Raw genomic sequence first — 27932 nt, forward strand, 5'->3', positions numbered from 1 at the left:
CCCCTTAAATTTGTCCAGGTACAGTGGGTATAAATTTATATCGATGAACTGTTACGAGATAGCAGATGATCATCCCCTGGTTTTCTCTAAATGAATGTGACTCTCACCTGGGCAGCCCTGACCTGACTTAGCATTGACAGTGACTCAGACTCAGCTGCCTCCCTTCCCACCCAGAGAGTCAGTGAAAAGCCCCTGGGGTCTTCAGCCTCACCGAGTGCCTATGGAGACCCCAGTGGTCCTCGTGCAGCTGCTTGCTGCTGTGGTAGCCATTGCTCACTCGTGTCCCTAGAGTGGGAAGCTTTTCCAGTTCCGTCCTGCTGGGGCCATGGGTCTAGTCACCAAGGGCACAGCCAACGGCAGGAGTTACTGACACCTGCTTTTCAGAACCTCAGTTCACCACCTCGCTCCTGGTCCCAGCAGTCTTTTCACCATTTTCTCCCTCTTTCTGCCTTCTCCTCCCTCAGCATCATGTGTCCCTCTTCCTTTCTCCTGATATCAGTTGCTCACTGGAGCAAACTTGTGAGTTTGCTTGGCCCGAAAGCCTCTAAGACAGCAGTTCTCCCGTCAGAGCCCCCTGGAAAGCATGTTAAACAGGGACCCCTGGGCCCACTCCCAAGGTTCTGATTCATCAGGTCTGGGGTGGAACCTGAGAATATGCATTTCCAGCAAGGTCCCAGGTGATGCTCAGGAGTCTGGTCCACATTGTAATAGCATCATTCCAAATGGAGGAAACAAAATTCCTAGCTTCCCATCCCTACAGAAATGCAGGCATAGGGAAGGGGTAAGGTATGGAAAATTACAGGACTGTTGAAACACAAATATTTCCATTCATTTCCATGCCATCCACCATCTCCTGTTGAATGATAAAATTATATTGACCAAAACATGATTTAGATGCAGATTTTTGGCAACTCTTCTGTTTGGTGAGAAAGGCCAAGGGGATTTCCTTATATCTCTTATCCCCGATGACCACAGGCCTGTCCTCGTTCACAACTCCTCCTTGGCCTGGAGCTCGGGACCCCTGTTGTGGGACTCCCAGCCCCTATTCCTCATCAGACAGTTTTCTGAAAGTTGCTCCCTCCTACTCACAAGCTCAGACAATGATTTTTCTTTCTGTTGCCTGGACTTGTCATTGAGAAGCCTGGCATCGTCTGCAGAATGCATTTGCAAGTGAAATGTCTCAGTGACCTGAGAGAGGCCCGGGAGAGGGGTAGCTGGCTGTGGTGGACTGTGTCAGAGAAGCAGCCTGCAGGAGCTTTCCACCCTCTAGCCAGCTCCTCTGCTGGGACTAGAAACCCCGCATACCACACCGCTGCCCGCAGGGCCTCCTGCAGCCGCCCCCACAGCACCTGCGGTGGGGGCTGCCCTTGAAAGGGCCTGGTCAGCCCTGTTAAGGCAGAAGCTGCCCCTTGTGCTTCATCGTGCACTGGCAGTGGTACAGATTGGTGAGGCTAGGGCTGCCCTGCCTTGTCAGTTCCACACACTAGCTGAGTGCCGTTCTGCACAAGCCACTTTTATCCTCTCTGTGCCAGTTTCCTTGTTTGTATAAGGTGTGTGAGTGCGTGTGCATGCTAAGTCACTTCAGTCATGCCCGACTCTTTATGACCCTGTGGACTGTAGCCTGCCAGGCTCTTCTGTCCACGGGATTCTCCAGGCAGGAACACTGGAGTGGGTTGCCATGCCCTTTTTCAGGGGATGTTCCTGACCCAGGGATCAAACCTGTGTCTCTGACATCTCCTGCATTGTCAGGTGGGTTCTTTATCACTAGCACCATTTGGGAAGCCCTTGTATAATCAGATCATGTTAATAATAGCCTCTAACCTCAAAGTTGTTGTGAGGATTCAATGAGATAATACCTGTAAATTGCTTAACTTGTATCTGCCACATAATAAGTGTACAAATAAAGGGGAGCCTTCATCAGTCATTACTATTATCCTGACCTAGAATATTGGGGCCCATGTCTTAATTTTCCTCCTGCACCACAAGCTCCCTGAGAGCAGGAGCTGGGTCTGATTCTTCTTTGCATCCATTCATTGTATTGTCAAATATCTGGTGAAGCCCTACTATGTGCCAGTCACTGGATGAAAGGCCCAGTGTCTGGCCTTGCACATAGTGTGCTAGTGTTGATGGATGAAAGGGGAAGGTTGATGGAAGGTACAAATGTACAAAAGAGACATTTTATTGAGTAGCAGTGAGTTCTAGAGCTGTGCTTCTCAAACTTCAGTGGGCCTACTACCCACCTGGAAATCTTAGAATCAGATTCTAATTCATTGAGTCTAGACTGGAACCTGGGATTCCTCATTTCTTAGCAAGTTTCCAGGTGACCGTAATGCTGCCTGTTGATGAACCACACTTTGAACAACAAGGCACTAGGTTCCCCATACATTATCTCTTATTGCTTGTAAAAGCCTTAGGAGTTTAGAAATGAGGAAAAGTAACTTTATAGGAACTGAGTAATTGTTTGAGACAACTGGCCAGTCTGCATTCAGGGTGGCTTGCTTTAATTTTGTCTATTGAGTTACCCTGACTCCCTATGAGTGGTGATTCCCGAAGTTTACTGTACATTTAGAATTGCCCCCGAATATTTATATTTAATATTTGTTTATATTTATATTGCCCAAGGTGTGGGCAAGTGGCTAGCAGGTAATTCTAGTGTGCAGCAAAATTTGGGAACCACAACTTCCAGGTCCAGACCTCTTCCAAGGAATAAGAAAGGAAGGGGATTTATTTTGCAGTCTCTCTAATTTTAGGTACCAATCATAGGCTTTCATGATTGCCTGTGAAGGTTAAGAAATTCATCCAAGATCACTAAACTCATTGGTGGCAAAGTTAGGACTAGAATTTCAACCTCTTGGCTTCCACTTTCCATGAGTCCCCTTGTTCTAACCGGCTGCAAAGGTGACAGCCTGCATAGTTCCAGTGCCAGAGGAAGATGTGTTTACTGGAGAGCGATCTTCATGCTCCTTGGTAGAGGAGCCAGAACCTTGAGACTGGGGACCTTGGAGTCCTCACAGGAACATCACCTGACCTCACAGGCCAGGGAAGCTCTCCTTGACAACATCCTACCGATCTCTAAGTGAGAGCATGGTACAGAGCGGCTTCCCAGGTGGCGCGAGTGACAAAGAACCTGCCTGCCAAAGAGGAGACAGGAGACTGGGTTCCATCCCTGGGATGGGAAGATCCTCTGGAGAGGGGGATGGCTACTCACTCCAGTATCCTTGCCTGGGAATCCCATGGACACAGCAGTCTGGCGGGCTGCATGGGGTTGGACATGACTGAGCACACACACGCGCAGGACAGATCTGGCTTTGAAACTGTAAGGACTTTAAAATTCCAAAATGAAATATGTAACCCCACTAGTGTAGAAGCATAATTGTGGTTTGATTCAGTGTAATAAACATTTATTGTCTTAATCATGACACAGTGTCAGTTTTGTTGAATGCTTTGTCTGAAGGATATAGGGGCTATAAATATGTGCACTTGGCCCTTTTGTGGGGGCTGTGTTACATGACTTAGAGTTGAAAAGCCCAACTATTAGGTGTTTCTGTTTAGCCACCTTATAACCGATAAGTTGGCCAATGAGAGTGCCTGTGTTCTTCATTGTGACCATTTATTGAGCACTTATGCTGTGAGCAGTACTGCAGTGGCCACTTTTGAGGAGTGTAATTACACTTAATCCACATAATATCCCAAGAAGCCAGCATATCCTGGAGGCCTACTCAGCTCATAATTGGAAAGCCAGGGTACAGATTCAGCTGTGGCTGACTCTGAGGCACCATACTCAGAGGAGAAGGAGTTGATTCCCTAGCCTGGATTCACAGGTGGAGAGCAGAGAGGAAAAGCAGCCTGCCCTGGGGCACACAGGAAGCAAACGCCAGGGCTGGAGCTGTGGCCAGGGTCTCCTAACACTGGGCCCAGCACTGTTTTCTACTGTATCTGTGGACAGGAGGCTGGAAAGAACAACTGGGACTCCAGAATCTTCCCCCTCAGGCTCAAGCCATCACACTTGAGTGTGATGTGAACAAACTACTTTCCATGACAGACTTTAGTCCAGTTCCCTCCAGGGACCCTTTTGATTAGAAGAGAGGTCTTTACCCATCTGTGTTTCCCCTCAAAGCAGACCTAAATAAGCACATGCCATTTAGGTACCTTCCCAATCCATGTCTCAGTTACTCTTCCATCTGAGACCATATATCCATTCATCGAGCAAACATTTTTTGAGTACCCGTGTACAAGTGAGTAAGTGTTAGTCCCTCAGTTATGTCCAACTCTTTGTGACCCCTTGAGCTATAGACTGCAAGGCTCCTCTGTCCATGAAATTCTCCAGGCAAGAATACTGGAGTGCTGGTAGCCAGTCCCTTCTCCAGGGAATCTTCCCAACCCAAGGATCAAACCCGGGTCTCCTGCATTACAGGTGGATTCTTTGCCACCTGAGCCACCAGGGAAGTCCAGGCACTATATTGCAGATGAAGATATAAGAGTGAAGTAGGACCCTACCCCAGTCTCTGCCTTCACAGTCTTACGACAGAGACAGACAGATGAGGAGAGGGCTCCCCAAAACTCTGACCAGTGCCACCAGAGTGATGATTCCAGGGCAGGAGAGCTCAGAGAGGGACCTCCAACCCAGTGGGGCTGTGGAGAATCCCAAAAGCATTTCTGGAGGAAGAGATTTCAAATATGAGACTACAAAGTTCAGTAGAAGTGATGAGGCAGATTGTGTGTGTGTGTGTGTGTGTGTGTGTGTGTGTGTGTGTGTGTGTGTGTGTGTGTGTGCGCATGCTGAGGCTGGAATCAAGACCAATTCTGTGTGGCCTGAATTTAAAGGAGCGAGTAGGAAGAGGGGAAGAAATTAAGCTGAAAGGGGCCAGTCGTGCAGGGAATAGCACCCTGTGCTAAGAGGTTTGAATTTGTATTCTAAGAGTCAGTAGGGTCTGTTGAAGGTTTTAAGCGGGAGTGAGAGTTGGTCTCATTTCTGTTTCAGTAAGATCACATCCTGACTGCAAAATGGAGACTCGAGGGGGCAAAGTCAGAGGCAGGGGACCACATATGGCGCTGCTGCAATAATCCAGGTAGTGATGATAGTATAGCTTCAATCAGGCAGTGAGACTGGCGGCAGGGAAATGAACACATTCAAGACAAATGTCTGATCTCCAGGGCTCGGTGATTTATGGATTGGGGGGTAGAGGTGGGGTGGAGAGCAGAATCAAGGACTCGGGCTGGAGTGTCATCTTGAGCTAGTGGGTGGTTCAGAGACAGAGTGCATAAGGATGAGGAAGAGGAGTCTGAGAAAGGAAAGATGGTGGTGACGTGTTTACTATGAGCTGCCCACAGCGTGTCCCAGGGGAGATGTTCAATATGAAGCTAGACTGCTGGAATTCTCTTTATTTATCAAAAGTGACCCTAAAGCTGTCAGCAGTTTGTAATCTGATGAGAAATGACCAAAAGAAGGACAGCTTGACCCCAATCGTAGACTGGTTGTTCTATCTCATGATACGGCCCAGGGCAATCAGCTAATACAACAGAGGCCTGTGGGCCCTGAGCCAGCTCAGAAGAGGTTTTTCTCTAAAATCACAGCGAGTGGGAGTCCGCCTGTCTTCCTGATGGGAGCTCACTCACCCACTCACTCACCCACTTGGGAAGGCTTTAACTGAGCACTGTCTATCTGCCAGGCATCACAGAGGGTACAGAATATGGAAGAAGGTCCTTGCCTTGCAGTGTCTCCAGAGCTGGTGGAGAACGCAGATGCCTGGGTATATGATTACCGTTCCCTGTTACAGGCAGGAGGAGAGTTGTATGTCAGTGTTCAGGAGACCCAGATGTTCTTGGACTTTGGAACGCTAAATACCACCATGGGATGGTTTCCAGTTTTCATTTAGGTGAATAACTCACAACCACAAACTTGGACTTCAAAGTAAGTTCTACAGTTTTTACTTTTTTTTGTCTTGTCACAGTTCTGATTGTCTCTGTGTCCTTAGGAAAAGTCATCCCCAGGTTCTACTCACTTGATGCTGTATTAACAGCAGTGAGGACAATGAAAGGAGAAAGATTTGAGTGTTATTGGAGCAGAGAGAGGAAGTGCCTGGCTCTGTCTGTACAGAAGGGCGTCAGGTGGAAGCAGAGAAGGATTCCTGGAGGAGGGGATGGCACGTGTGTGGGTCTTTAAACATGGGTTAGGCTTCATGGTATATAAAAGAAGGCATCCTTTGCTTGGGGAAACACCAGGAGAGTGAAGAGAAGTTTAGAGTAGATGGCATGGAAGCGGGAAAGAGAGGCAAGGAAAGAAACAGGATTCATATGGTGGGAAGACTTGAATGTCATTTTGAGGAGGCAGGAGGGGGGCATGAAGGAAGCAGCAGGGAAGAGGCCTTACCTGCAAGTGCCCACAGGACCCAAGCAGGTATATAAAAGAGGAACTAGGTAGGATGTTTGCCAGGGATTGAGAAGTTTCCTGGGACACAGGATTTTCTATGCTAAAACTGGGAAAGTCCTGAGCAAACCAGGATGACTTGGTCACTCTTGAATGAGGCCAGGCTGTGGCTACATAGAAAGTGCTTACCTACCCCCACACCCCAACCTCTTCCCACTTCAGGAGGCAGCTCCCAACGCTGCCATGCACAGTGCGGAATGGGTATCTTGGAATCTGCCGAATACCCAAGAGAAGCTGAAAAGCCACAATTTATGCTATAATAGCTTCTCGTTTTAAAATGTTGACAAAAAGTCAGTTGTTCTTAAAACACCTTTCCGGCCAAACAGGTCATTTCTGTGAGCTACACAAGGCCTGTGGGCTGTGTGTTGGAGGATCTCAGGGCCAAGTGACGTTAGCAAAGCCCCCACATCCAGCCCTGTTCCTGCCCTGAGGCCACTTCAACGCACAGACAATTTTCATTACACAGAGTGACTTCAGTGATCAGTCTTTTGGTTTTTAATTTGATATTCTTAACCATATTTGGATGCTGGGCACAGAATGTAATAGATCAAAGTAGGGATGAACAGTGGTAATAGAGACACTCATTCAGTTTTTTTGAAAGATGAAATTAGTGCTCAATAGCTTGTTCTTCCCCAAAGTGGTGAAGAAGTTAAAGAAGAATGCATATGTCAAACATCAGCGTTGGCTGAGGTCTATTTATACGGGAATCAGTACAGCCCCTTGGCTGAGATAAAAGTGGGAAAGAACAGTCATTTTGTTTGTGGGGAACTTGGAGACTCAAGGGCTAGTGTTTGGAGGTGGTAGGTGATGGTACAGTTGAGTCAGCATTGTGGTCAGAACCAGCTCTGCCACGTCCAGAGGCTGTGTGGCCTTGGGGAAACCACCTAACCTCTCTGGTCCATGGCTTTCCTGTTTGTGCTTACAAGGACTCCCAAGCATCACCCTTCTCATCAACTCTCTTAATTCTAAGTCTTGACTTCAATTAGACTTTTGCTAGGATTTCTCAAGGCCTACCAGGGTGAAAGAGTCAGCAGGGGTTTTAAAGAGCGAATCAGTCCAGACAACTGTGACATCTTTTTTCTTTTCTAGATGGAATTAGTAGATATGGGGTGGTAGTAAGTTGATCTGATATCTGGGTGCCACCAGGCCAGCTCTCTGGTTGGCATTTTTCGTTGGGCCCCTTGATTTTTAATTGGGTGTGGAGCAGAACACAGGAATGGGAGATGTGTGCAGGAGGCAAGTGTCAGAGGCAGGGGCTCCGGGGCCAGGGAGCCTCCTGCTCCCGGAAGGGGAGGGCTGGGCAGGTGGGGGAGGGCCTGCACCCATGCCAAGCTGCAGTATCACCTTTATTAACGGTGACAGGAGAGGGAGTCAGCAGGCAGCTGATGCGGACTGCGGAGGATGGTAATTGGAAGTCGCTGTTACCGTTCCAAAGGGCAGGGAAGTGGAAGCGGGACAAATGGGAATTTAAGAGGAGTGCGATGAGCAGAGGGAAAGAATAGGAAGAAAAAAGGAGTATGATGTCATTTGGAAAATTGCAAGCCAATAAATCAATGAGGTATCATTCCTAGGACCGAGAGGAAACTGCCTGAGGAGGAGCCGGCCAGCCGGGGAGCTGGGGGCTGACGGGCAGCGGAGGGTCAGTAGGCATCCTCATCCTCGTCAGGGGGCAGCTGGAACATGAGCCCCAGGAATGTACGTCCACTCTCTTCTGTCCCCTCCTCCTTGAGGTTTTCTTTTGTTTTGTTTCTTGTGTGAATAACATCAGAAGGAATGCTCTCTCCAAAATGGCTTTACACAGGAGCTTATGAACGTGAACCTGTAGAGTCAGCTTTTCAAAAATTATCTCTGAGTTCAGCTTCATAGGATTTTTTTCATCATTGGGATCAGCTTCGTAGAAACCAGAGCATGATAATTCTGCCAGTTTTAACTGTTAACAGATGAAATAGTCCTCCCTTTATAGAAATGAAGAGCAAGGACTTTGGGTAGCCTTCTTTAGTTCTCAAGACCTTGTCAGCAGAGCTGGCCTGAAGGCAGCCCAGTAGGCAGGTGCCTGCATGACATCCCATTACCGACAGATCGAGATTCAAAGCCCCCAGCCTGGCATTTAAGGTGCTTCCAGTCTGCCCCTCTACATATCTCCTGTAATCTCTCTCTGTGAACCTCTGTTGCACCAAGCACTTTGCTTGTTTTCACTTCTGCTTCTTTCCTCCCGCTGTTCCATGTCAAAGTAGAACATGGAACGCTCATTCCTCAGCACATGTAACAGTATTATCCCTCCCCCTCCCTTGACTAGAGCAGACATCCCTAATCGATTGCCACACTCTTTACTGCTGAGCTACGACTTGGCATTAAAATCATTCTTTTCACAGATCTTTAGGCAGTTACCACCAATCAATCAAATTAATCAAATGAAATGTTTTTCCTATCGCAATCGTCCTTTCCCATTCTTTGCTTCATCTTTTTCACTCTTGTCATTCTTCAAATCCCACATGCTCTGTGAAATTTCTCCTGAACATTCCTAACTACAAAGGTTATTCCCACTTCTTAAACGCCTAGAGAAAACTAGAACTCTCATTCTGCATGTCATTCAGCACCGTCACGTGCATCTCTCTGCAGATCAGAGTTTCTCATTTCCGCACTGGTGACATTTGGGGCTGGATCATTCTCTGTTGTTAGGGCTGAACTGCGAATTATAGGATGTTTGGCAGCATTTCTAGCCTTTATGCAATAGATGTCGACCTCCCACCTCCCTCTGTATGACAGACAAAAATGTTTCCAGATGTTGTTAAATGCCCTCTGGGGGACAAAATTGCCTCCAGGTTAGAACTACTGTATTAGAGAGACAGGGAGAGAGAGAGAGAAGGAAGAAGGAGGAGGAGAAAGAAAAGGAGAAAAAAAAAACACTAAAGAAAAGGGAAAAAAAGAAAAAGAATCTTCCCTATGAGTCTGAGACTTGCAGGGTAAGAACCATGACCATATCTGATAAAGTTCCTTAGACATAATAGGTGCTGAGTAAGTGTTTGCTATTGATTGACTAACTGGGAATGAGGAGTTGTTCGGGAAGGGGGAAAACCCTCCACTAGTGTGGACTGACACACCATGGGTGTGTCTTTGCCTCAGTTATGCACTACTGAGTCGAGCAGCACGAAGAGCTTGCACAGAGGCCGCCTCAGCACACACCTGGTGGCGGTTGTCAGACCACTTAGCTGAGTGTGCAGGGGCTGGCCCACTGCCCGCGGCAGGGGCAGCTGGGCCTGGGGGAGGTGCCAGGAGAGGCCCGGTTGAAAAGTTGAGCTTGAAGTTTAGAGCACGATGTGTGAGGCCTTCGCTTGTCTTCACCTGTCATCATTCCTCATGAAGGAAACAGGAGGGGTCAGCTAAAGACACCATTTACTGCACAGAGTAACTGTCCCTCCTGAAACCCCTTTTGCCTGGCTGCCTGTGACTGTGAGCCCACTGTCTGCCTGACCTCCACTCCTTGAAACCTGGAATCTCTGTGCAGGGAAACAGAGGGCATGGTGAGCTCGTATCAATCATCACGCACAGTGCAGCTCCCCAGGTCCACAGGGAGGCTTAGATCATCCTCCACGAATCAGCCAGAAGCTAAGTCCATACTTCCCCAGCTGACCAACTCACTATTCCTAGAGAACCACAAAGAGGGCTGAGGCTGAGCACTGCAGGAGGGCTTTCTGAGTTCCTCTGGTGTTGCCAGTATCCGCAGGCACCCGCTGCACCCACATTCCACCACGTCCTCACAGCAGTCCTATAGTCAGCACCATTATCCCCATTTCAGAGACCAGAAAACTGAGGCTTCAAGAGGTAAAGCAGTTTGTCCAAAGATCCAGAGTATGTTGAAGAGAGCGGACGTTTGATCCCAGTACTTAGTATATCCAGTGTGTTCCAGGAAAGCTGCCTCTATGAGAAACCACATGTATTTCCTAATATCTTGTGTTGGCGTTTCTTACTGAACCCTTCTTGGCCTTCAAAACCCCAAGCAATGCAGAAAATGAAGGGGTTCTCCTCAGTTGAACCTAAAATCATGGAGACTCATACGCCACAGGGCAAAGTCATTAGAGGGCTGGTCTTGTTTACATAAATATGTGACAGTGCTTACCAGTTAGTCCATCTGCCTATGTAATCTGCCAGCCTAGCTCCATCCAGCCATCTCTGCACCCATCCTTCTATCTCTATTTAGGCACAGGAGATTTTAGAATAGCCTTAACATTTAGATGTTTACTGGATTGAAATGAATATTGAATATTCTTAATATTCAAGGTTAGGGCTTCCCAGGTTGCCCTAGTGGTAAAGAATCTGCCTGTCAATGCGGGAGACACAGGAGACACAGTTGATCCCTGGGTCAGGAAGATCCTCTGGAGAAGGAAATGGCAACCGACTCCAGTATTCTTGCTGGAAAATCCTACGGACAGAGGATCCTGGTGGGTTCAAATCTGTGGGGTCACAAAGAGTCTAACATGACTGAGCACGTTCACACACAGTGTTCAAGGTTAGGCAACAGGCATGGTGGAGCGAAATATCATGCACTTCCTTCTTTATGATACTTGGAGGTATTGCTTTTCATATTAATAAGATGATATAATGATTATAAACCAATATTCTGGAATTAAGCTGAGCCAGCCACGTCATGTCGCCACCCTGCTCCTTGATTCCCTCGTCTGTAAAGTACATGTAGTTTTACCAACTTTGATTGAATGTTGGGAGGATTCATTGAAATAAGGCGCACCCGGTGCTTGGCCTATAGTAACTGGTAGCTGCTGTGACAATCGACATATGTTTCAGCTCAGTGTCTGACATAGGAATGTCTGTTCGATACTAATTCTCTCTCCCAGCTCTTTCCTTTCCTGGCCACAGTCCTATAAAATGTCCTTACTGATGGATCAACAGAGGGTTTAGCACACTGCCCGACGCACACTTAGCCCTTGAAGTTATAGTCATTATTGTTATCCTTTAGCCCACAGTACCTTCTTTATGAGTCATAGTATCCTTTTATGACAATTTTTCCTGCTGAAGGTTGACCTTGGTGTCTTATGCAACCTGGATACAAATGTTTGCAGGAGATGAAAAGCTGCTTAGGGTGCTCACGCATGACCTGCATCCTCGTGACGCTCCTGGCTTTGATTTTTCTCAGGAACGTGAGAGGCGAGAACCGTACTGTTCTGTCTAGGACTCAACACAAGCTTTTCTGTGCAGCCCTTCCTGAGGCATCCAGTGTAAAGCTTGGAAGACCATCATTGGTGTGTGTGCCGAGAATAAATCCTTGTTCCTGAAACAATTCCTTTTTCTGTCACATTTGTGAACTTCCCCACCCACATCTCCACAGATGTAATTAGAAACATTTAGAAAAATCATCTTGTGTTCTGTTAAAAACTGAGGTGGCCTAAATGATAGAATGAGAGCCCCTCTCCTAGCAAGCAGCCTTCTCAGCTTCCATGAGCTCGAATGGCCTTCATCATAGACTGGGAGATGCCGGAGCAGGCTCCCTCCCTTTCACTCAGCTCTAAATGACAGGGAGACAAACCAGTGAACTTGAAGACAATTGAGATCCACGTAAAACTAGAGTTTTACCTGCTGAAGAAAGGCCAAGAGTCTGCTATAAAATAGTCATTTAGTGAGAAATGCTTGCTGAGAAGTGGTGATGCTACCACAAACCAGGGGAGTTGACATTGAGGGCATGGTCACACCTGGAAACAACTCCAGCGTCTTGGAAGAGTATGGGAAGACACACAAATTGCGTCTTTACAGGGAGCTTCCTGAAACACACAGTAGCCAGCGTGAGCTTCTGAAAACCCAAATCAATGGCCTCCCTTTGCACTTACAAGAAAACCCAGGCCCTTGCCCCTGACCTTCAAGAGCCTTCAGGATGTCTCTCTGACCTCATCTTCTCCTTGCCTTCCCTCGCTTTGTACCTTCTGGCCTTCTTCTGGATCCTCCAGCACTCCAAGCACATCTGACCTCAGCGCCTTTGCATCTGCTACTTAACTGCCTTGGAACGCTGTTCTGCCAGATTTTTACATGACCAATTCTCATCATTAGATCTCCACTCAAGTGTTAGCTTTCTAAGAGGCCACCTTCATCTCCCCTTCATCTCCCATCTCTACCTCATTTCTCTGTATTATTTCATTAGCAGCAGATATCACTGCCTAAAGTGACCTCACTTATGTATTCACTGGCTTGCGGTGTGTTTCCCCATCCCTGACCCTCTACCTAGTGGGAGTGGGAGTTCCTTAAGAACAAAGTGAAGTGAAGTGAAGTCACTCAGTCGTGTCCAACTCTTTGCAACCCCGTGGACTGTAGCCCGCTCAGGCTCCTCTGTCTGTGGGATTCTCCTGGCAAGAATACTGGAGTGGGTTGCCATTTCCTACTCCAGGGGATCTTCCCAACCCAGGGATCGAACCTGGGTCTCCTGCATTGCAGGCAGACGCTTTATCCTCTGAGCCACCAGGGAAGCTCCCTTAAGAACAAATCCCTTGTTAATCTCATTCGTGACTCATGTGTGTTCAAAGCACCTAGAACCATGCCTGGAACGCAGTAAGTGCCCAAGAAATATTTGTTAAATTAAGGAAAGTGTGAAACCATGATCTCACTCTGACCTAATCAAATATAACTTTAGATGGAATAAGAACAATAATCCAGGAGTAGAGCAAAAAGTCTTCCATTTCTGTCCTCTCCTAAGGCAAAGATGTTCTACATACAACCCTAACTTTTCAGAGTTTGAGGGAGTTATCCCTGTAACATTCTTTTAAAGATGAAGAATAAGAAGTTCAATCTTTCATCTTACAGATATTTATAGAGCCTATACTGTGTGCAAGTTCAATTCTATGCTCTGGTGATATGGCAATGAATAAAAGACAAACTCCTCTGCCCAGGTGGAGCTGACAGTGATGAGATGAGAAATATCATGGATTTACAAAAAGAACACAGGTTTTTGAGTCAGAAAGACCCAGATTTTTATCCCTCCCCCATCCTGTTCTAAATGTCTGTCTAGGCAAACTGCTTGACCTCTATGCATCTCACTTTACTCATTTGTAAAATGGGCATAAAGTTGACCTCTTGAGGCTGTTGAGATGACTCAATGAGATAACAAGGGTAGAGTCCTAAGCCCATGGAATGAATGAACAGAATTTGCTTTCCTTCCACCTCCCTTTGTGATTAAACACCTCACGGTATCCTTTGGAAGATTTAAAGTGACCCCACACTACAGAGCCACCTGTACAGGCTCCAGCCAAGATCAGAAAGTGTTCATTTCAAAGGAAGAGTGTGTGGCCAGTTCGGTCGGCCGTTCCAGCCTGGATTCAAAGCCGCTTTGTTACCTCTCCCCACCTGCTCTTCATCAGTGAGAAGAGCTCTCTGAGGAGACGCTGTCCTGTGGTTCTGTCTGGCTCTAGTGTTTCTGGAGAGCTGATCATTAATGCCCACAGTGCCGGGCAGGGGTGCACATAGCTAGCTCCAATGAGTTGCTGTGTTGTACAGACAGAATGTGTCCAGCTGTATCCAGAGTGAACAGCATCTAAGTGGCACCTTCCTGTCTTCCTGTGATGTTGCGCTTTGACATGGAACAGGCTACACAAAACCCCCGGATCTGTGCCCATTAAGAATCTTCTCCCTGAAGGAAGCTGACTTGGTTTACTCTATCACACAGCAGGATTCCTGGGTAACCAAAGAATGTCACTGCACACAAGGAGGGGCACTTCCGAAAACCAGACAGCTGGAGTACTAAGCTTCCGATGAAAACGGTTACATTTCAGGCTTTTGAACAATTTGGGCACTCTTGTCATTCATCCTATCCTACCTGCCAGCAACTGTCCCACATAAAAAGAACCTCCCATCATGCATTGCTCAAAGACGCACACGCTCTATTTACTAAACAGCTTTTCTTTGGACGTGTTGTTGACTAAAGCCATGTTCAGAGTCAAAGGACACTTAGCCACGTGTCCCAACTGCAACTGGGAGTGCTTGATGCATCCACAGACAGTCAGGGTAGCTGGAGTCCTCATTTCATCTGTCCAGGTCAGAAATTTCAGTTAACCAAGCTGCACAGTTTTTCAGGGTCAGAGTCAGCAACAACAGCAATAATACTAATGGCTGATCATTTTGAGGGCTTTCTATATTTTAAGAGGTTTATACACATTGGTTTAATTCTCACCAAAAATGTATGCAGTAAGAACTATTTCTATTCCCTTTCACTCTAAGATGCAAGACCCTGCTCAAGGTCACGTGCTTAATGATGGATAGAGCTGAGATTTCAACTCAGGTGGTCTGGCTCCTAGGTCTCCACCTGATGTTCTACATCATGGCAGAACCAGATGTAGACTCTTTGGAAAGAGCATTATCCGTCTGGCTCACTGCTGCCTGGGTACCTAACACAGTGCCCGGCATGTAATAGTTGCTAAGACAGACTGTGTGCACTGCTTTCCCCAAAGATTGCTGCAAACTGGAACTCTCAGCTTCCTGACAAATTGCTAAGACGAAGGGGTTTTAGAGTCCTTTTTTTCCTTGACACCATAGCTTCCCACTTCCGGTCCTGGATCTATCACAAAGACAGTACCAATTCCACCCCAAAATCAAATCTGTTACATAACCACATGGCAGACATGCGGGTGAATGGGGAAGCAACCTGAGCGTGGCGTTTGCTACTCTTAGGCTCCAGAAGAAAGGGATAGCCCCACAGGTAAAACTTCGCATCTCCCTCGGCATGCAAACTTTCTTCCCTTCTTTCCTCTCCTTGGCGCTCTGTATTTTATTTTATTTTGGTAGAGCACATTATTTGAAGTTACTATGGCAACATGTCACCAGCTGGCATCGCATAGTAATGCTGGCATTTAGGTAGCAAGCTCCCGAAGTGGGCTCTTTTCCTCCCTCTGAGATCTCATCACTCCCACTAACCTCAGGTGGGGAGGGGTGCATTCGCATCTGCCATGCCCCGCTCCCCTTGTTTTGTTAGGTCTTCAAGGCAGGGCAGACCGATCACCTCTTCCTGGCTCACTCAGCCCTGCAGGGTCCTAACCATGTGTGTAGGTGTGTTTGCTTTAGAAGAGGTTAAATAGATATGTTTCAGTGTTGTGCACCAAAACTATTGGCCTTATCGATAAGAGGAGGAGGATGACGATGGTCATATGATGATCACAGTGATGGTTTTTCACTCAAAGGAGTAAATTGATTTGGAGAGGGCTACTCTCCTGATCTCAATCACCCAGTATCCCAGTTAATTAATACTAATGACACAATATTGAGTTTCTCATTTTCTCTTGCCATCACACAGCGAAGAGACCCTGACTGTTTTCCTTTGGAGCTTCAATTCTCTCCCAGGTGTGCAGGACCTCCCTACTTACTGATGGGGTGAATTAATTAAGAGGATTGAATGTCGTGGATCACTGGAGAGGGTTCTATACGGCAAATAAGCCCTGCCACTCAAGGCGTTAAGTAGCCCCTCATCAGCCAAGTGCCGGCGATGATTGCATTTATTTTTACACATTTGACCTAGTTTCAAACCATGTCTCTTCATGCTGTGATTCATTAGCTACATTTTAAGCCACCCCAGATGGAGCTGAGGTGACTCTGCCTGGTCTATGCCAGTATCGCAGATACTGTTTCTCTCCGGAATTTAATGCGGATCCCCCTGCCATTCGGTTTTAAGAAGCAATTTCCTATCTGGGCAGCTGGAATGCTGCTTGGGTATGGGTGAGTGGCTGCCTCACGCCTTGGTAGTAAATATCTGTTGACCACAAAATTTCCACCAAGGATGGCAAGAAGGACCTTCTAGGCAGCCTGAACAGCAGGGGGTCCACCTGCCCCTCTGTCCCCCAGGCTGCCTTCAGGCTTTGCCATGTTTCTGGCAGGGCTGGGAGTCTGGGCTCCAATGCTGTAAAGTTTGAGCAGTGCCAACATCAGGAAGGTCTGAGTTGCTACAGCAAATGCAGTCTGATCTTCTCCCCCACGCCCAACCCCTACAGCTCTTTCTAAACCTTCAGACATGGTGGATACGGAAGGTCTCAAACTTGTGAAAGGGGAAGAGGACCGGGAGCAAAGAAGTGGCTTGCTGAGCTGAGGGCTCTGCTGAAAAGGGGATACACGTGAGAGAGACACAGCGTGATTCTGTCATTCTCTCATTGTGTGATGAACAGAGGTTTTGGGCTCTTAATTTAAATGACAAAGAGGAGCCTTTACTGAATTTGAACCTGCTGCTGGTGTCTCTTGCCGGTTCACAAATCAGTCAGTCACATGGGTGTGATTTCGGGCAGACCTGATACTAAAGTGGGCTAGACACCATAGCAGGAAAAAAGGAAAGCTTCCAGCTGGAAGTAAAGCACTGTCATTTCTCATTAACAGCCAAATGCAGGTAACTTGTCCAAACTTCAGTCACAGCACACTACAGATCCTGCTGGAAGGCACTCAGCCAGGTTTTTCTACGGGGTAGTTAGAATCAAGAGATGAACAAGCTGGTAAAAGTAATTTTGATTGATCGATGAACTGAACAAATCCTTATAAAAAGATAGTGGTTTCTTTCATAAAATAGTCACTCTCTCCAAATGAGACGGGCACGGGAATCCCCTTCCCCTTTTATTTTCATTTAAAACGAAGCATGGAAGTTTCCCTAAGGAAGGCTTAAGACAAGTAGCCTTTTCAAGATAATTTCCAGGCAACTTGACCTCTGAGGTTTGTTGCTTGCTTCCGCCACCCCCTTCAAATTCAAATCAAGCCTTTGGAAATAACAAGCATTCCGGATCTGTATCTGTACATTTGGGGCAGCCTGCAGTTCCAACCATGGTGGATTTTCTGAGACACACACACACACAGACACAGACACACACACACACACAAGCTCACAATCCCAGGGCTCATTTAAGCCCAAGCTTTAAAAGTAAACTATTATCCAAGAAATGATAGCATTTGCTCTGAAAGGATGATGGATCACAAAAAATAAAACCTACCCAGATCTCTTACCTTGAAGCAGTGGAATTACCTGCAGAGAATGCCCTTCCTTTCTTTGCAAAACGAGCCAGGCTTTGGCCAGCAGCAGAATTACTCCAAAGAGGAAATAATAAGTCCTTTATGTTGTAATTTTCACTGTTTATATGCAAGAAGTGTAGTGGGTCTGCTCACGTAGGAATAAATAAAAAGCCGAAAAAACTGCACGGCAGCTACCATGTGAAAAGGAAAGACCTCTAGTGGCCACTGGCTGAATTCTTGGAGGAAGCTCCTCACACAAGAGATGGAGGGAGTAGAGGAGATGCACACGTGTGTGCCCACCCTCCCCCCCCACACGCACACCTCTAACTCGGAAGATTCGTCCCCTCTTGCGTCCAGCCTGGCCGGAAAGATAAACAATAATAAACTTGTTTCTTGGTTTCCGTGGGACTTGGTGACGTTAGCAGTGATGGTGGCTTTCTGTCTGGTTTGAAAGGGATGGATAATTTCACAGACTCACCAGTCCCCCGCTGGGGGCCTCAGCAGGCGGAAGGATTGGACTCCAGGGTGGCCAGGGCAGTTGGCCCCCAGGAAAAAGGCTCCCGGTCCCAGTGCCCAGCAATGTCGCTGCTGTTGCTCCTTGCACTCCTGCCAGCTCTGCGTGTTTTCTGAACACTTGTGGTGCGTGTGCGTGGTGGTCACCCATAGGCAGCGCTGCCTTCCCCGGTGTGTGACCTGGTCCAGTGCTCAGAAGGGCCCTGTGGCTGTCTTTAAATTCTGAGGAATTTTTACAAGTAGTTTTCCATTTTCATTTTGTTCTGAGCCCCACAAATTACATAGCTAGTCCTGCTGACTGGGAAAGCATGCTATCCCTGAGGTCCTAATTGGAAAGAACCTAGAAGCAATTGAGAATCCATATCTTTGGGAGTTACTTTTGGGAACATGAACTCGAAGAACATTCAGTTGCCCTAAAGACTTGCTGTGGAGAAATGCAGAAGGAGCTTCCTGGGGACATCGAGGCTGTTCCTTCTATCACTGTCACTGAACTGTAAACCTGAAATTGGGAGTTTTTTCACATTATAATTTTATAAGAAAGGGAGAAGTTTTTTCATTTTTTGGTTTTAGCAGTTTTTCTTTTTTTTTTAAACAAAGATAGTAGTTTGTGATACAGATATAACACTTGGTTCAAACACAACACTTCCAGACCCACAGCTATGGTGTGTTATATCTGACACCCTTTTAGCAGTGGGGATCCCTGGAGACACTTGCATCACCCCAAGCTTCCCATCCACCACAGGCTTGCCCTTGGCAGGGAACTTCCTTTGATTAAGTTGGCAGCCTAGTGGAATCTTACAGGAGACACTCTTGAGTGCCTTTCCCCAGCTAGTGGGCGTATGGTCACTACTTCCTTTACCAGGTTCCCAGAGTAGATCCCCCTCAATTCTGCTGGCAGACATTAGCCCTGACAGCTGCTGGCTTCTCACTGGCTGATTCATGGTCCAACCACCGATGCTCCTATAGGGAACTTCAGTGTACTCAAGGCACCGTAGAGGCCACTGATCCTACGACGCATCTCTGGGGTTAGATATGGGTGGATTATTGTCCCACTTTACAGGTGGAACAACTGGAGATTAGACTTGTAAAATTATTTACCAGAAAATCAGTTGTCTTCAGAATGTTGATACAAGCTGGATCTCCTGACATCAATACAGTGCTTTTTTCCCAATGTAAAGCAACTGCAGAGGCAACGAATCGGGTCCTTATTGTCTATGTAATAAGAGCTCCTATTACAGTCCTAGGCACATAATAGGTGTTCGAGAAATGCTTTTTTGGATGAGTGAGCTGATGAATAAGCCATAAGGAGACTTTTACGCTTAGAGAAGTTTCACATGCTCATCTCCTAAGAAGAAATTCTCCACCCCTAGAGGGGGTGGGTTGGAGAGGGGTTACACTAGCAGCCTGGGATGGAAAGATGTTTTCCAGTCTGAAGTCAAGTAGACGGAGAAAATGAATCTCACGGTCCGCCTCTCCACTGTTTCATGGCATTTTTATTTCTTGCAGAGTCACTTTGTAGCATGTATGACAGCCATCTTAAACCAGATGGGCGACCAGCACTATTCCTTCTATATTGAGACCTTCCAGACCAGCTCTGAACTTGTGGTGAGTCTACAGAATGCTTTGGGGCAGTGTTGGGAGACACGCTGTACTCTTTAGGTTCTTGAGAGTTTAGAGCAAGAAGATCTTCCCATGAACCTTACGTGTGTGTGGGTCTAAGTTTGCAGGAATGTTCGTGCGCTTCCGGTTTCTCACTCCCACTTAGGTTTGTATATATCACTCCTGAAATACATCTTCAGCCCATGTCAGATGTGAGCCCTGAGTGTCTAGTCTACATAGGACTTGAAACCATATTTGTTGATGAATCATAGACATTTTGAGTCATAGACATTAAGAGCATGAGTATTGGAGTCACATGGTCTTGGGTTTGAATCCAGGATTTGTCACTGCGACTGTGGGCTACTTAACCTTTCTTAAGCCTCAGTTTACCCATCTGTGAAGTGGGGATCATACCATTTATGTCACGGCATTGTGAAGGGATTAAATGAGAGCACAGTAGCTCTCACACTGTAGGAGTCCAGTAGAAGGCAGCCATCATTGTATTGTAATAACACACACATAGAGAAGACTGATCTCTGAGCCGTTTCCTCCTCTGGCCTCTCAGGATTCATCTGCTATAGGACCGTCTGCTGTGGCGGATGGCTGGGGGGCTGTACCTCTGCAGCAGATGATGTCATCAAAAGAAAGCCCAGCCCAAGCTGCCCCCGAGTGCAGCAGACACTTTACCCTCAGTATGGAACCTTTGTCACTGTCTCCTTATTACCGCCAGCTTCAGGGGTTCTGCTGCCAGGGGCTCGTTTTTCCCTCTCCTTGAAGGACAAAGGGAACCAGAATTGTGCCAAGCTCCAGAGTGGAGAACCAGTAGGAAACTAATGTCCTGTCCCTTCAGCCGTTTAGCTTTGAGGACTCCTCGCTGGAGTAAGATTGGCAAGAAAGGGAACCTCTTTCTGGTTATACCAAAAAAAAAAAAAAAGGAAAGAAAGAAACAAAAGGAGATCTAAATAACCTAAGGTTTTCTCCCTCCTCAGTGTCATGGGACATGGAAATAGAGAGACTGGATTCCTCACTTTTGATCCTCAGTGGAAGAGAGGGTGGAGAAGATGGTGGGAAACAGATTGCTCTGCATTGAATTATGCATCTCTCAACCATCCCCCCAGCAGCTGGCAGAGGCGCTAGCAGTCATGCTTTACAAGTCTCCAGACTGCTTGCTCAAGGCCACACAGCAGTGTACGGCAGGGGGAGGATCTGAACCTCTGTTGCAGTCCTTACACCATGCTAAGTTGCTCAGCCATGTCCAACTCTTTGCAATCCCATGGACTGTAGCCCGCCCTGCTCCTCTGTCCATGGGATTTTCCGGGCAAGAATACTGGAGTGGGTTGCCATTTCCTTTTCCAGGGGATCTTTGTGACCCAGAGACAAAACCTGGGCCTCCCACATTACAGGCAGAGTCGTTACCATCTTCCTACCATGGTGTAGGAAAGCCTACACCATGGTGCACCTTCCCAGTCAGAAGTCAGGCTTTCTATCTGTGAGGCAGAGGCCTTCTCCATTCCCACAGGAAGGGACTGTGCCTATGGCAACATCCACACCTCCCCAGGTGATCCTGAGGATGAACAGTTACACTCACCATCGTCATCCTGAGCATCTAGTGAACACTCACAGTGGGCTGGGCTCTGTGTGGAGCATCTTATAGACGGCATGTACTCAGCCAACCATGTGAGGCGGATGTTATCCCCATTCTGCTGATGTGGAAACTGGGGCTTTAGTCTCTGAGGTGAATTTCCCTAGAAGCAATGATTGCTGGAAAGGAGCCAATCTCATTTCCAGAATTGTACAGTTGAGCTTAAGCAGTGATTTTCAAATTATATTTCTCCCAACCTCACTGTCTTCTACCATAAACACACACACATACATACATGCATACTTCAGCCAGAGCTGTTTCTACTTTCATCTGTTTTATACATTAGGTTCCAAGTAAGATTTTCTCCAAACAAAAAATTCTGCTGTTAAAGTAATTTGAAAACCACTGGCTTAAGGAAAGAGCTCTGAACAGGTTTCCTATGGATTTTAAATTTTGCCTATAGCAAATGGGTGGCTCAGCAGTAAAGAATTCACCTGCAGTGCAGAAGATGTGGGAGATGCCAGGTCGATCCTTGGGTTGGGAAGATTCCCTGGAGAAGGAGTGGCAGTCCACTCCAGTATTCATGCCGGGAAGATCCCATGGACAGAAGAGCCTGGCAGGCTACAGTCCATGGCTCACAAAGAGTTGGACACAACTGACCAACTGAGCATACACACACGAAGTAAACGGATGGGGAAACTTCATTTCCTCCTGGTGTCAGTGGTTCTTCTCTTTGCTATCCGCATTTGTCTTGAATTTGTGTTCTTCAGAGGTAGAAACAAGTCTGACCCATCGCAAGCCTGGTGGAGCATGTTGACGTCCACTTTGAGCCTCTTCACAGGAGAGGGAGGGGGTCCCTGCCCTGTTTCCTCTAGCTTGCTCATGCGTGTACCTGTGACATGTGAATTAGCTGTGTTTACAGTACAGCAATTAGATGTTTCATTTTAATAGGAGTTTGTTTGCTCAATGACCCGAGATGCATCTATAAGTGTAGATTATTTCCTCCTGAAATACTTATTTGGCAAGATGATTATAAAATTGCCATATCAATGAATACATTTACTCCTTTACTCCCAAACACAGAATTAACAGTGCTTTTATTTTGAGAGGGTTTTCACATTCCATATTCATGTTCCACTTATATCTGTGAGACAGTCTCCTGGTAATCAATTGTAAGATTTCATTTGAAAATCCACCTCTATTGGTTTCATTGGGTTTACATAATGAAAGGCTATGCCCTTTCCGTTTCTGCACCTCCAGAAAAGAAAAAAGAAAAAGTTTGAACAACTCACAAGATCTAGGTCCTTCCAGTCATTTCCTATAAAGCAAGATGACAGGTGTGTTTTGCTTTGCTGTTGTAGGACTTCCTGATGGAGACGTTCATCATGTTCAAGGACCTCATTGGGAAGAACGTGTACCCTGCGGACTGGGTGGCCATGAGCATGGTCCAGAACAGGTGAGTGCCCCGCCTCTGGGCCCCTCAGCACCCACGTGGCATCGCGGGAGAGGTGGGGGGTGTTGGCCATGAGCATGGTCCAGAACAGGTGAGCGCCCTGCCTCCGGGCCCGGGCCCCTCAGCACCCACATGACATCGCGGGAGAGGTGGGGGGTGTTGGCCATGAGCATGGTCCAGAACAGGTGAGCGCCCCGCCTCCGGGCCCGGGCCCCTCAGCACCCACATGACATCGCGGGAGAGGTGGGGGGTGTTGGCCATGAGCATGGTCCAGAACAGGTGAGCGCCCCGCCTCCGGGCCCGGGCCCCTCAGCACCCACATGACATCGCGGGAGAGGTGGGGGGTGTTGGCCATGAGCATGGTCCAGAACAGGTGAGCGCCCCGCCTCCAGGCCCGGGCCCCTCAGCACCCACATGACATCGCGGGAGAGGTGGGGGGTGTTGGCCATGAGCATGGTCCAGAACAGGTGAGCGCCCTGCCTCCGGGCCCCTCAGCACCCACGTGGCATCGCGGGAGAGGTGGGGGGTGTTGGCCATGAGCATGGTCCAGAACAGGTGAGCGCCCCGCCTCCGGGCCCGGGCCCCTCAGCACCCACGTGGCATCGCGGGAGAGGGAGGGTGTTGGCCATGAGCATGGTCCAGAACAGGTGAGCGCCCCGCCTCCGGGCCTGGGCCCCTCAGCACCCTGGGAGAGGCGGGAGGTGGGGAGAGTTTCTCCCTGACGAAAATAAACTGAAGTGCAACAGATCCTCTCTTTCTGCATTGAAACCCCAGGGGGCTGCTCACCAGTCTTGAGCTATTTATTCATTATTCTTCATTCCTTTGTGTATGCTGAACTGGCTACTCCCTACCTTCCCCATCCTTCCAATACTGGTTAAAATATACTTTGTCTACAACGCTTCTCTAAACCTTGAGACAAGAGAGCTTAAGATCAGCCTTATTAAAATCATACTATATTAAATTTATTCAAAACAATAAAATATACTCTGGGACATATGGTAGAATAAGTTTAGGAAGCATTGGATTAAGCAGCTTTGATTAGCTTTCTGTGGTACAGGACTTCTCAGAGCCTTTATGCTAATGCTTTCTCGAAGAGGAAGATGCTCAGGGGATGCTATGGGATTTTCTGAGAGGAAGATATGGGATACAGCATTTCACAGATTTACCTGCCCATTGAATCATTCAGTGTGCATGTATTTATGTCTCCCTATGGGAAATAGACGGGGAAACAGTAGAAACAGTGTCAGACTTTATTTTGGGGGGCTCCAAAATCACTGCAGATGGTGACTGCAGCCATGAAATTAAAAGACGCTTACTCCTTGGAAGGAAAGTTATGACCAACCTAGATAGCATATTAAAAAGCAGAGACATTACTTTGCCAACAAAGGTCCATCTAGTCAAGGCTGTGGTTTTTCCAGTAGTCATGTATGGATGTGAGAGTTGGACTGTGAAGAAAGCTGAACACCGAAGAATTGATGCTTTTGAACTGTGGTGTTGGAGAAGACTCTTGAGAGTCCCTTGGACTGCAAGGAGATCCAACCAGTCCATTCTGAAGGAGATCAGTCCTGGGTGTTCTTTGGAAGGAATGATGCTAAAGCTGAAACTCCAGTACTTTGGTCACCTCATGTGAAGAGTTGACTCATTGGAAAAGACTCTGATGCTGGGAGGGATTGGGGGCAGGAGGAGAAGGGGACGACAGAAGATGAGATGGCTGGATGGCATCACCGAGTCGATGGACATGAGTTTGAGTGAACTCTGGGAGTTGGTGATGGACAGGGAGGCCTGGCGTGCTGCGATTCATGGGGTCGGGAAGAGTCAGACACGACTGAGCGACTGAACTGAACTGAACTGATGTGTATATAGTACTTATTAATACCTCATAGAATACAAGTGTAACCCAAGATGAACTCAGATCCCACATAGTCCAGCCCAATAGACAAGAGTAACTGTGAGCAATTTCCATTTTTAATGCCTTCTCTCAAATAATGTTATTTCATCAAAATGAAGTTCAAGTCATAGCACTCAGCAATTTCATCTGATATCCCCTTTTTCCGTTCTCCTGTATCTCTATGTCATGGTTTACCCAGGCCTCTCTCACAACCTCATTCTCAGTTCCTATCCACAAACTCTGTTGAAACTGGGTCCTCTAGGCTTCTCTCTTTCCTTTTGCTCTCCCTTCCGTTTGGCTTCCTATATTTGCTTTAGGTGCTTCCCATGGAGAGGCTTCCCAGGTGGCTCAGCGGTTAAGAATCTGCCTGCCAGTACAGGAGATGCAGGAGATGTGGGTTTAATCCCTGGGTCGGGAAGATCCCCTGGAATAGGAAACGGCAGCCCACTGCAGTATTCTTGCCTGGGAAATCTCATGGACAGAGGAGCCTGGTGGGCTACAGTCCATGTGGTTGCCAAGAATCGGGCATGACCGAGCACCTGAGCACGCACGCATGATTCCCGTGGGAATCTTACACTGGCAAGAAGTTTTGTCTCTCTCTACCTATTGCTCTTGCTCTGTGTCCCAGGGGCCAAGAATTGGCTGGCAAAGACAGAAATGTCCTGAGAGGATGGAAGAGGAGGAGATGTTAAAGAAGCAAAGGCAGAAATCTCTTCAGTGGGAAGCAATGAGAAAAGAATGTAGACATGAATAATTTTGTCACTAGAAACAAATTTGAAATTTGTAGTCGTGAAATTTCTATCTCATGTTTGCCCAGGACCTTACTCCAGTCCCAGATGGCTTCCACCCCTTAATATTCTGACCTCTGCAAAGCTGCTCTTCTGGTATCTGGATGCCTATGTGCCTAGCAAAGTGACTTTGCAGGCACACTTGCTCTTCGGGCCATCTTTAGGGGCTGGTCTGAAGGGGAGGAGAGGTTCGTCAAGGCAGAAAGAGATAAATGTTTCTGCGTCGGTGTTTGTGCTGGGAAGAGGAAAATCAGCCCAGCAACAAAAATGTCAGAATTCTTAGCCTGGGCTTATGTCGCACTGATTCTCCCTGTTCACATCGCTCAGGTGGGAGTCTGGCTTTTACAGTGCTGAAGGTGTTGGTGGAATTAGGCCCGGCCATGTTACAGATGAGAGGCAGGTCTCTCCCTAGCCCTGTGTCAGGATTAGCTTCCTGAGCATATAGCCTGTGTAGCTGCAGAGGACTCTGCACTCTGAAGGGCCCTGCTGTCACCATCTTGGGTTCCTAATACTTTTGGACTAGGAGACTTGCATTTTCACTGTGCACTGAGCTCAGAAATGATGCAGCTGGTGGTACCTCACATCGGTGTCCATCTACTCATCTGTATTTGGAAGAAGCCGGCTCCCAAACTGCATTTGGATCCCTTCACTCTTTGCCAGTTGATCAGTGAGGTCATGGGGTTTTGCCAAATTTCATGAAGCATCCAGGTGAGTCATCTTCGACTCACCCTACATTTCAGAGACACTCAACTGTTCATGTAACATACTGTTTCATACTTCCTATGACTTCGCATAAACGATGACTCTCCCCCTTTTTAGACAAAACTCAACACAAAAGCATCCTAAAAATTCTTCCCCATGTAATTTCTCATTGGTGGGGCCTTCTGGGATGCCTTTATGGTAGGAGAGCACGTTCCCGCCTCTTTGCTTGCACACACACCCACATTATAGTACTTACCCCCCCTGGACTGTCATTGTCTTATTGTGACTGTTCTTGCCACCAGAGAATGGCTTCTTGAAGGCAAGAACTAGGTCCGGCTAATTTCTGTATTTCTAACTCTTGGCAGGGAACCTGACATTCATAAACATGTATATAATAAATTGTCTTTGATACTTTGTAATAAGCTCTGTATATCCAATGGATATTCATTTTATAGATATTTTAATTGTGTTGGAGTTGATTCATAGTGCTCTGTGAGTTTCAGGTGAACAGCAAAGTGATTCAGCTATACAGGTACATATATTAATTTTGTTTTAGACTCTTTTCTCATATACGTTATCACAAAACATTGAGTAGAGTTCCCTATGCTATACAGTAGGTCCTTGTTGATTATTTATCTTATATATGGTTGTGCATGCATGTGTTTATCCCAGACTCCTGATTTATCCCTCACCAGTACGTTTCCTGTTTGGTCACAATGGGTACGTATTGATTAGGATTTTTTTTTTAAGAAATACAATTCAAATTTGCCAAACAGAAAGAGAATTTATGGGCTCGGGCAATTTAAAGAGCCCGGGGTTATGGCTGTGGGCATATCTAGGTGCTCAAACAGTGTTGCAGGGAATCTGTATCTCTATCTCTGCTCTTTTCTCTATTGGCTTCTTTCTAAGGCAGATGCTCTCTTTGCAGTAGAAACCTGACTGCAGAAATTCCAGAAATATGTCTTGTTGGATTAGCAGCCCCAGTAGAAAAAAGAAGCTTTTCCTTCAAGAGGTACAGCAAAATTCCCAGAATAATTTTCAAAGATCTGGCTCGGGCTACATCCCAATCCAGAAAACTCTGTGGCCAGTGAAATGAAATATGCTGTTTCATCAGGCTTGGTTCATATGACCCACCTTTGGAAGCGGGGAGGCTGTGGCTAGTTTTATCCAAACTACAAAGTCTGGGAGCAAAGGGAGAGGCTGGCAGAGTAATTCTTCAAAGGAAAATCTGAGAGTTACTACCAGAAATGGCTGATGAGCAGACAAACAAATGCGCAGACATCCGCAGCTGATACAGAGTCAGGAGGATGGACACCCAGAGAGGCGGGGCTCTCCCTCATCAGGCCAGCCTCCCCTCCTGAGCTGCCAACAGTCATCCCAGAGGAAACACACGGAAGTGCTTTGAAGGAATGTTCCTATCTGAAATCCCAGCTAGCCACAGACTTTAGTCTTTTGAGGGGAGACAGGACCCTAGAGGCAATACAGTAGTCCTTGCATCTTTAAACCTGCAAAATTAGAATATAGTTTTCTAAGGAACCAAGGGTTTCCCAGGTGGCACAGTGGTGCAGATCCTGCCTGCCAATGCAGGAGATGGAGGAGACTCAGGTTCATTTCCTGGGTTGGGAAGATTGCCTGGAGAAGGAAATGGCAACCCACTCCAGACTTCTTGCCTAGAGAATCCCGTGGACAGAGGAATCTGGTGGGCTACACCCCATAGGGTCCCAAAGAATCAGATACGACTGAGCACCACATATACTTGTAGATAACACCATTCAGGGTGCTTGTCACATTTTTTGGTGATCCAGGTGAAGAGCCAGACCAATCAAGTAATCTCATAAACAATGTAAAATTATGGCAGGGTTATATAAGAGAGGTGCTGTATTACGAGAACTATAAGATGTGGTCTAGATCTGTGCTCTGAGAGATGAAAAGCAAGTGTTGGGGTGGGAGTTGGGAGAAGAGTGTGCCAGGCCAACCAGAGCATGCCGAGCCAAGCAGAGCACGTGCAAATA

At 47.1% G+C, this 27932-nt stretch overlaps 1 protein-coding gene and 1 non-coding gene across 2 annotated transcripts in view; one reads left to right on the forward strand and one right to left on the reverse strand.

The window, feature by feature from the left end:
* Positions 1-27932, forward strand: part of DOCK2 (dedicator of cytokinesis 2) — a 448493-nt gene that overhangs the window by 316420 nt on the left and 104141 nt on the right. The window contains exons 27-28 of the mRNA XM_052659358.1: positions 19415-19513; positions 22451-22545. Of these exons, the coding sequence (XP_052515318.1) occupies positions 19415-19513; positions 22451-22545 (194 nt within the window). The remainder of the gene's footprint in view (positions 1-19414; positions 19514-22450; positions 22546-27932) is intronic.
* On the reverse strand, positions 12822-12893 carry TRNAC-GCA (transfer RNA cysteine (anticodon GCA)). The gene has a single exon. It is a non-coding gene; the product is annotated as a tRNA-Cys (tRNA).

The sequence above is a fragment of the Budorcas taxicolor genome, chromosome 20 (genome assembly GCF_023091745.1).
Source record: "Budorcas taxicolor isolate Tak-1 chromosome 20, Takin1.1, whole genome shotgun sequence".
NCBI classification, from domain to species: domain Eukaryota; kingdom Metazoa; phylum Chordata; class Mammalia; order Artiodactyla; family Bovidae; genus Budorcas; species Budorcas taxicolor.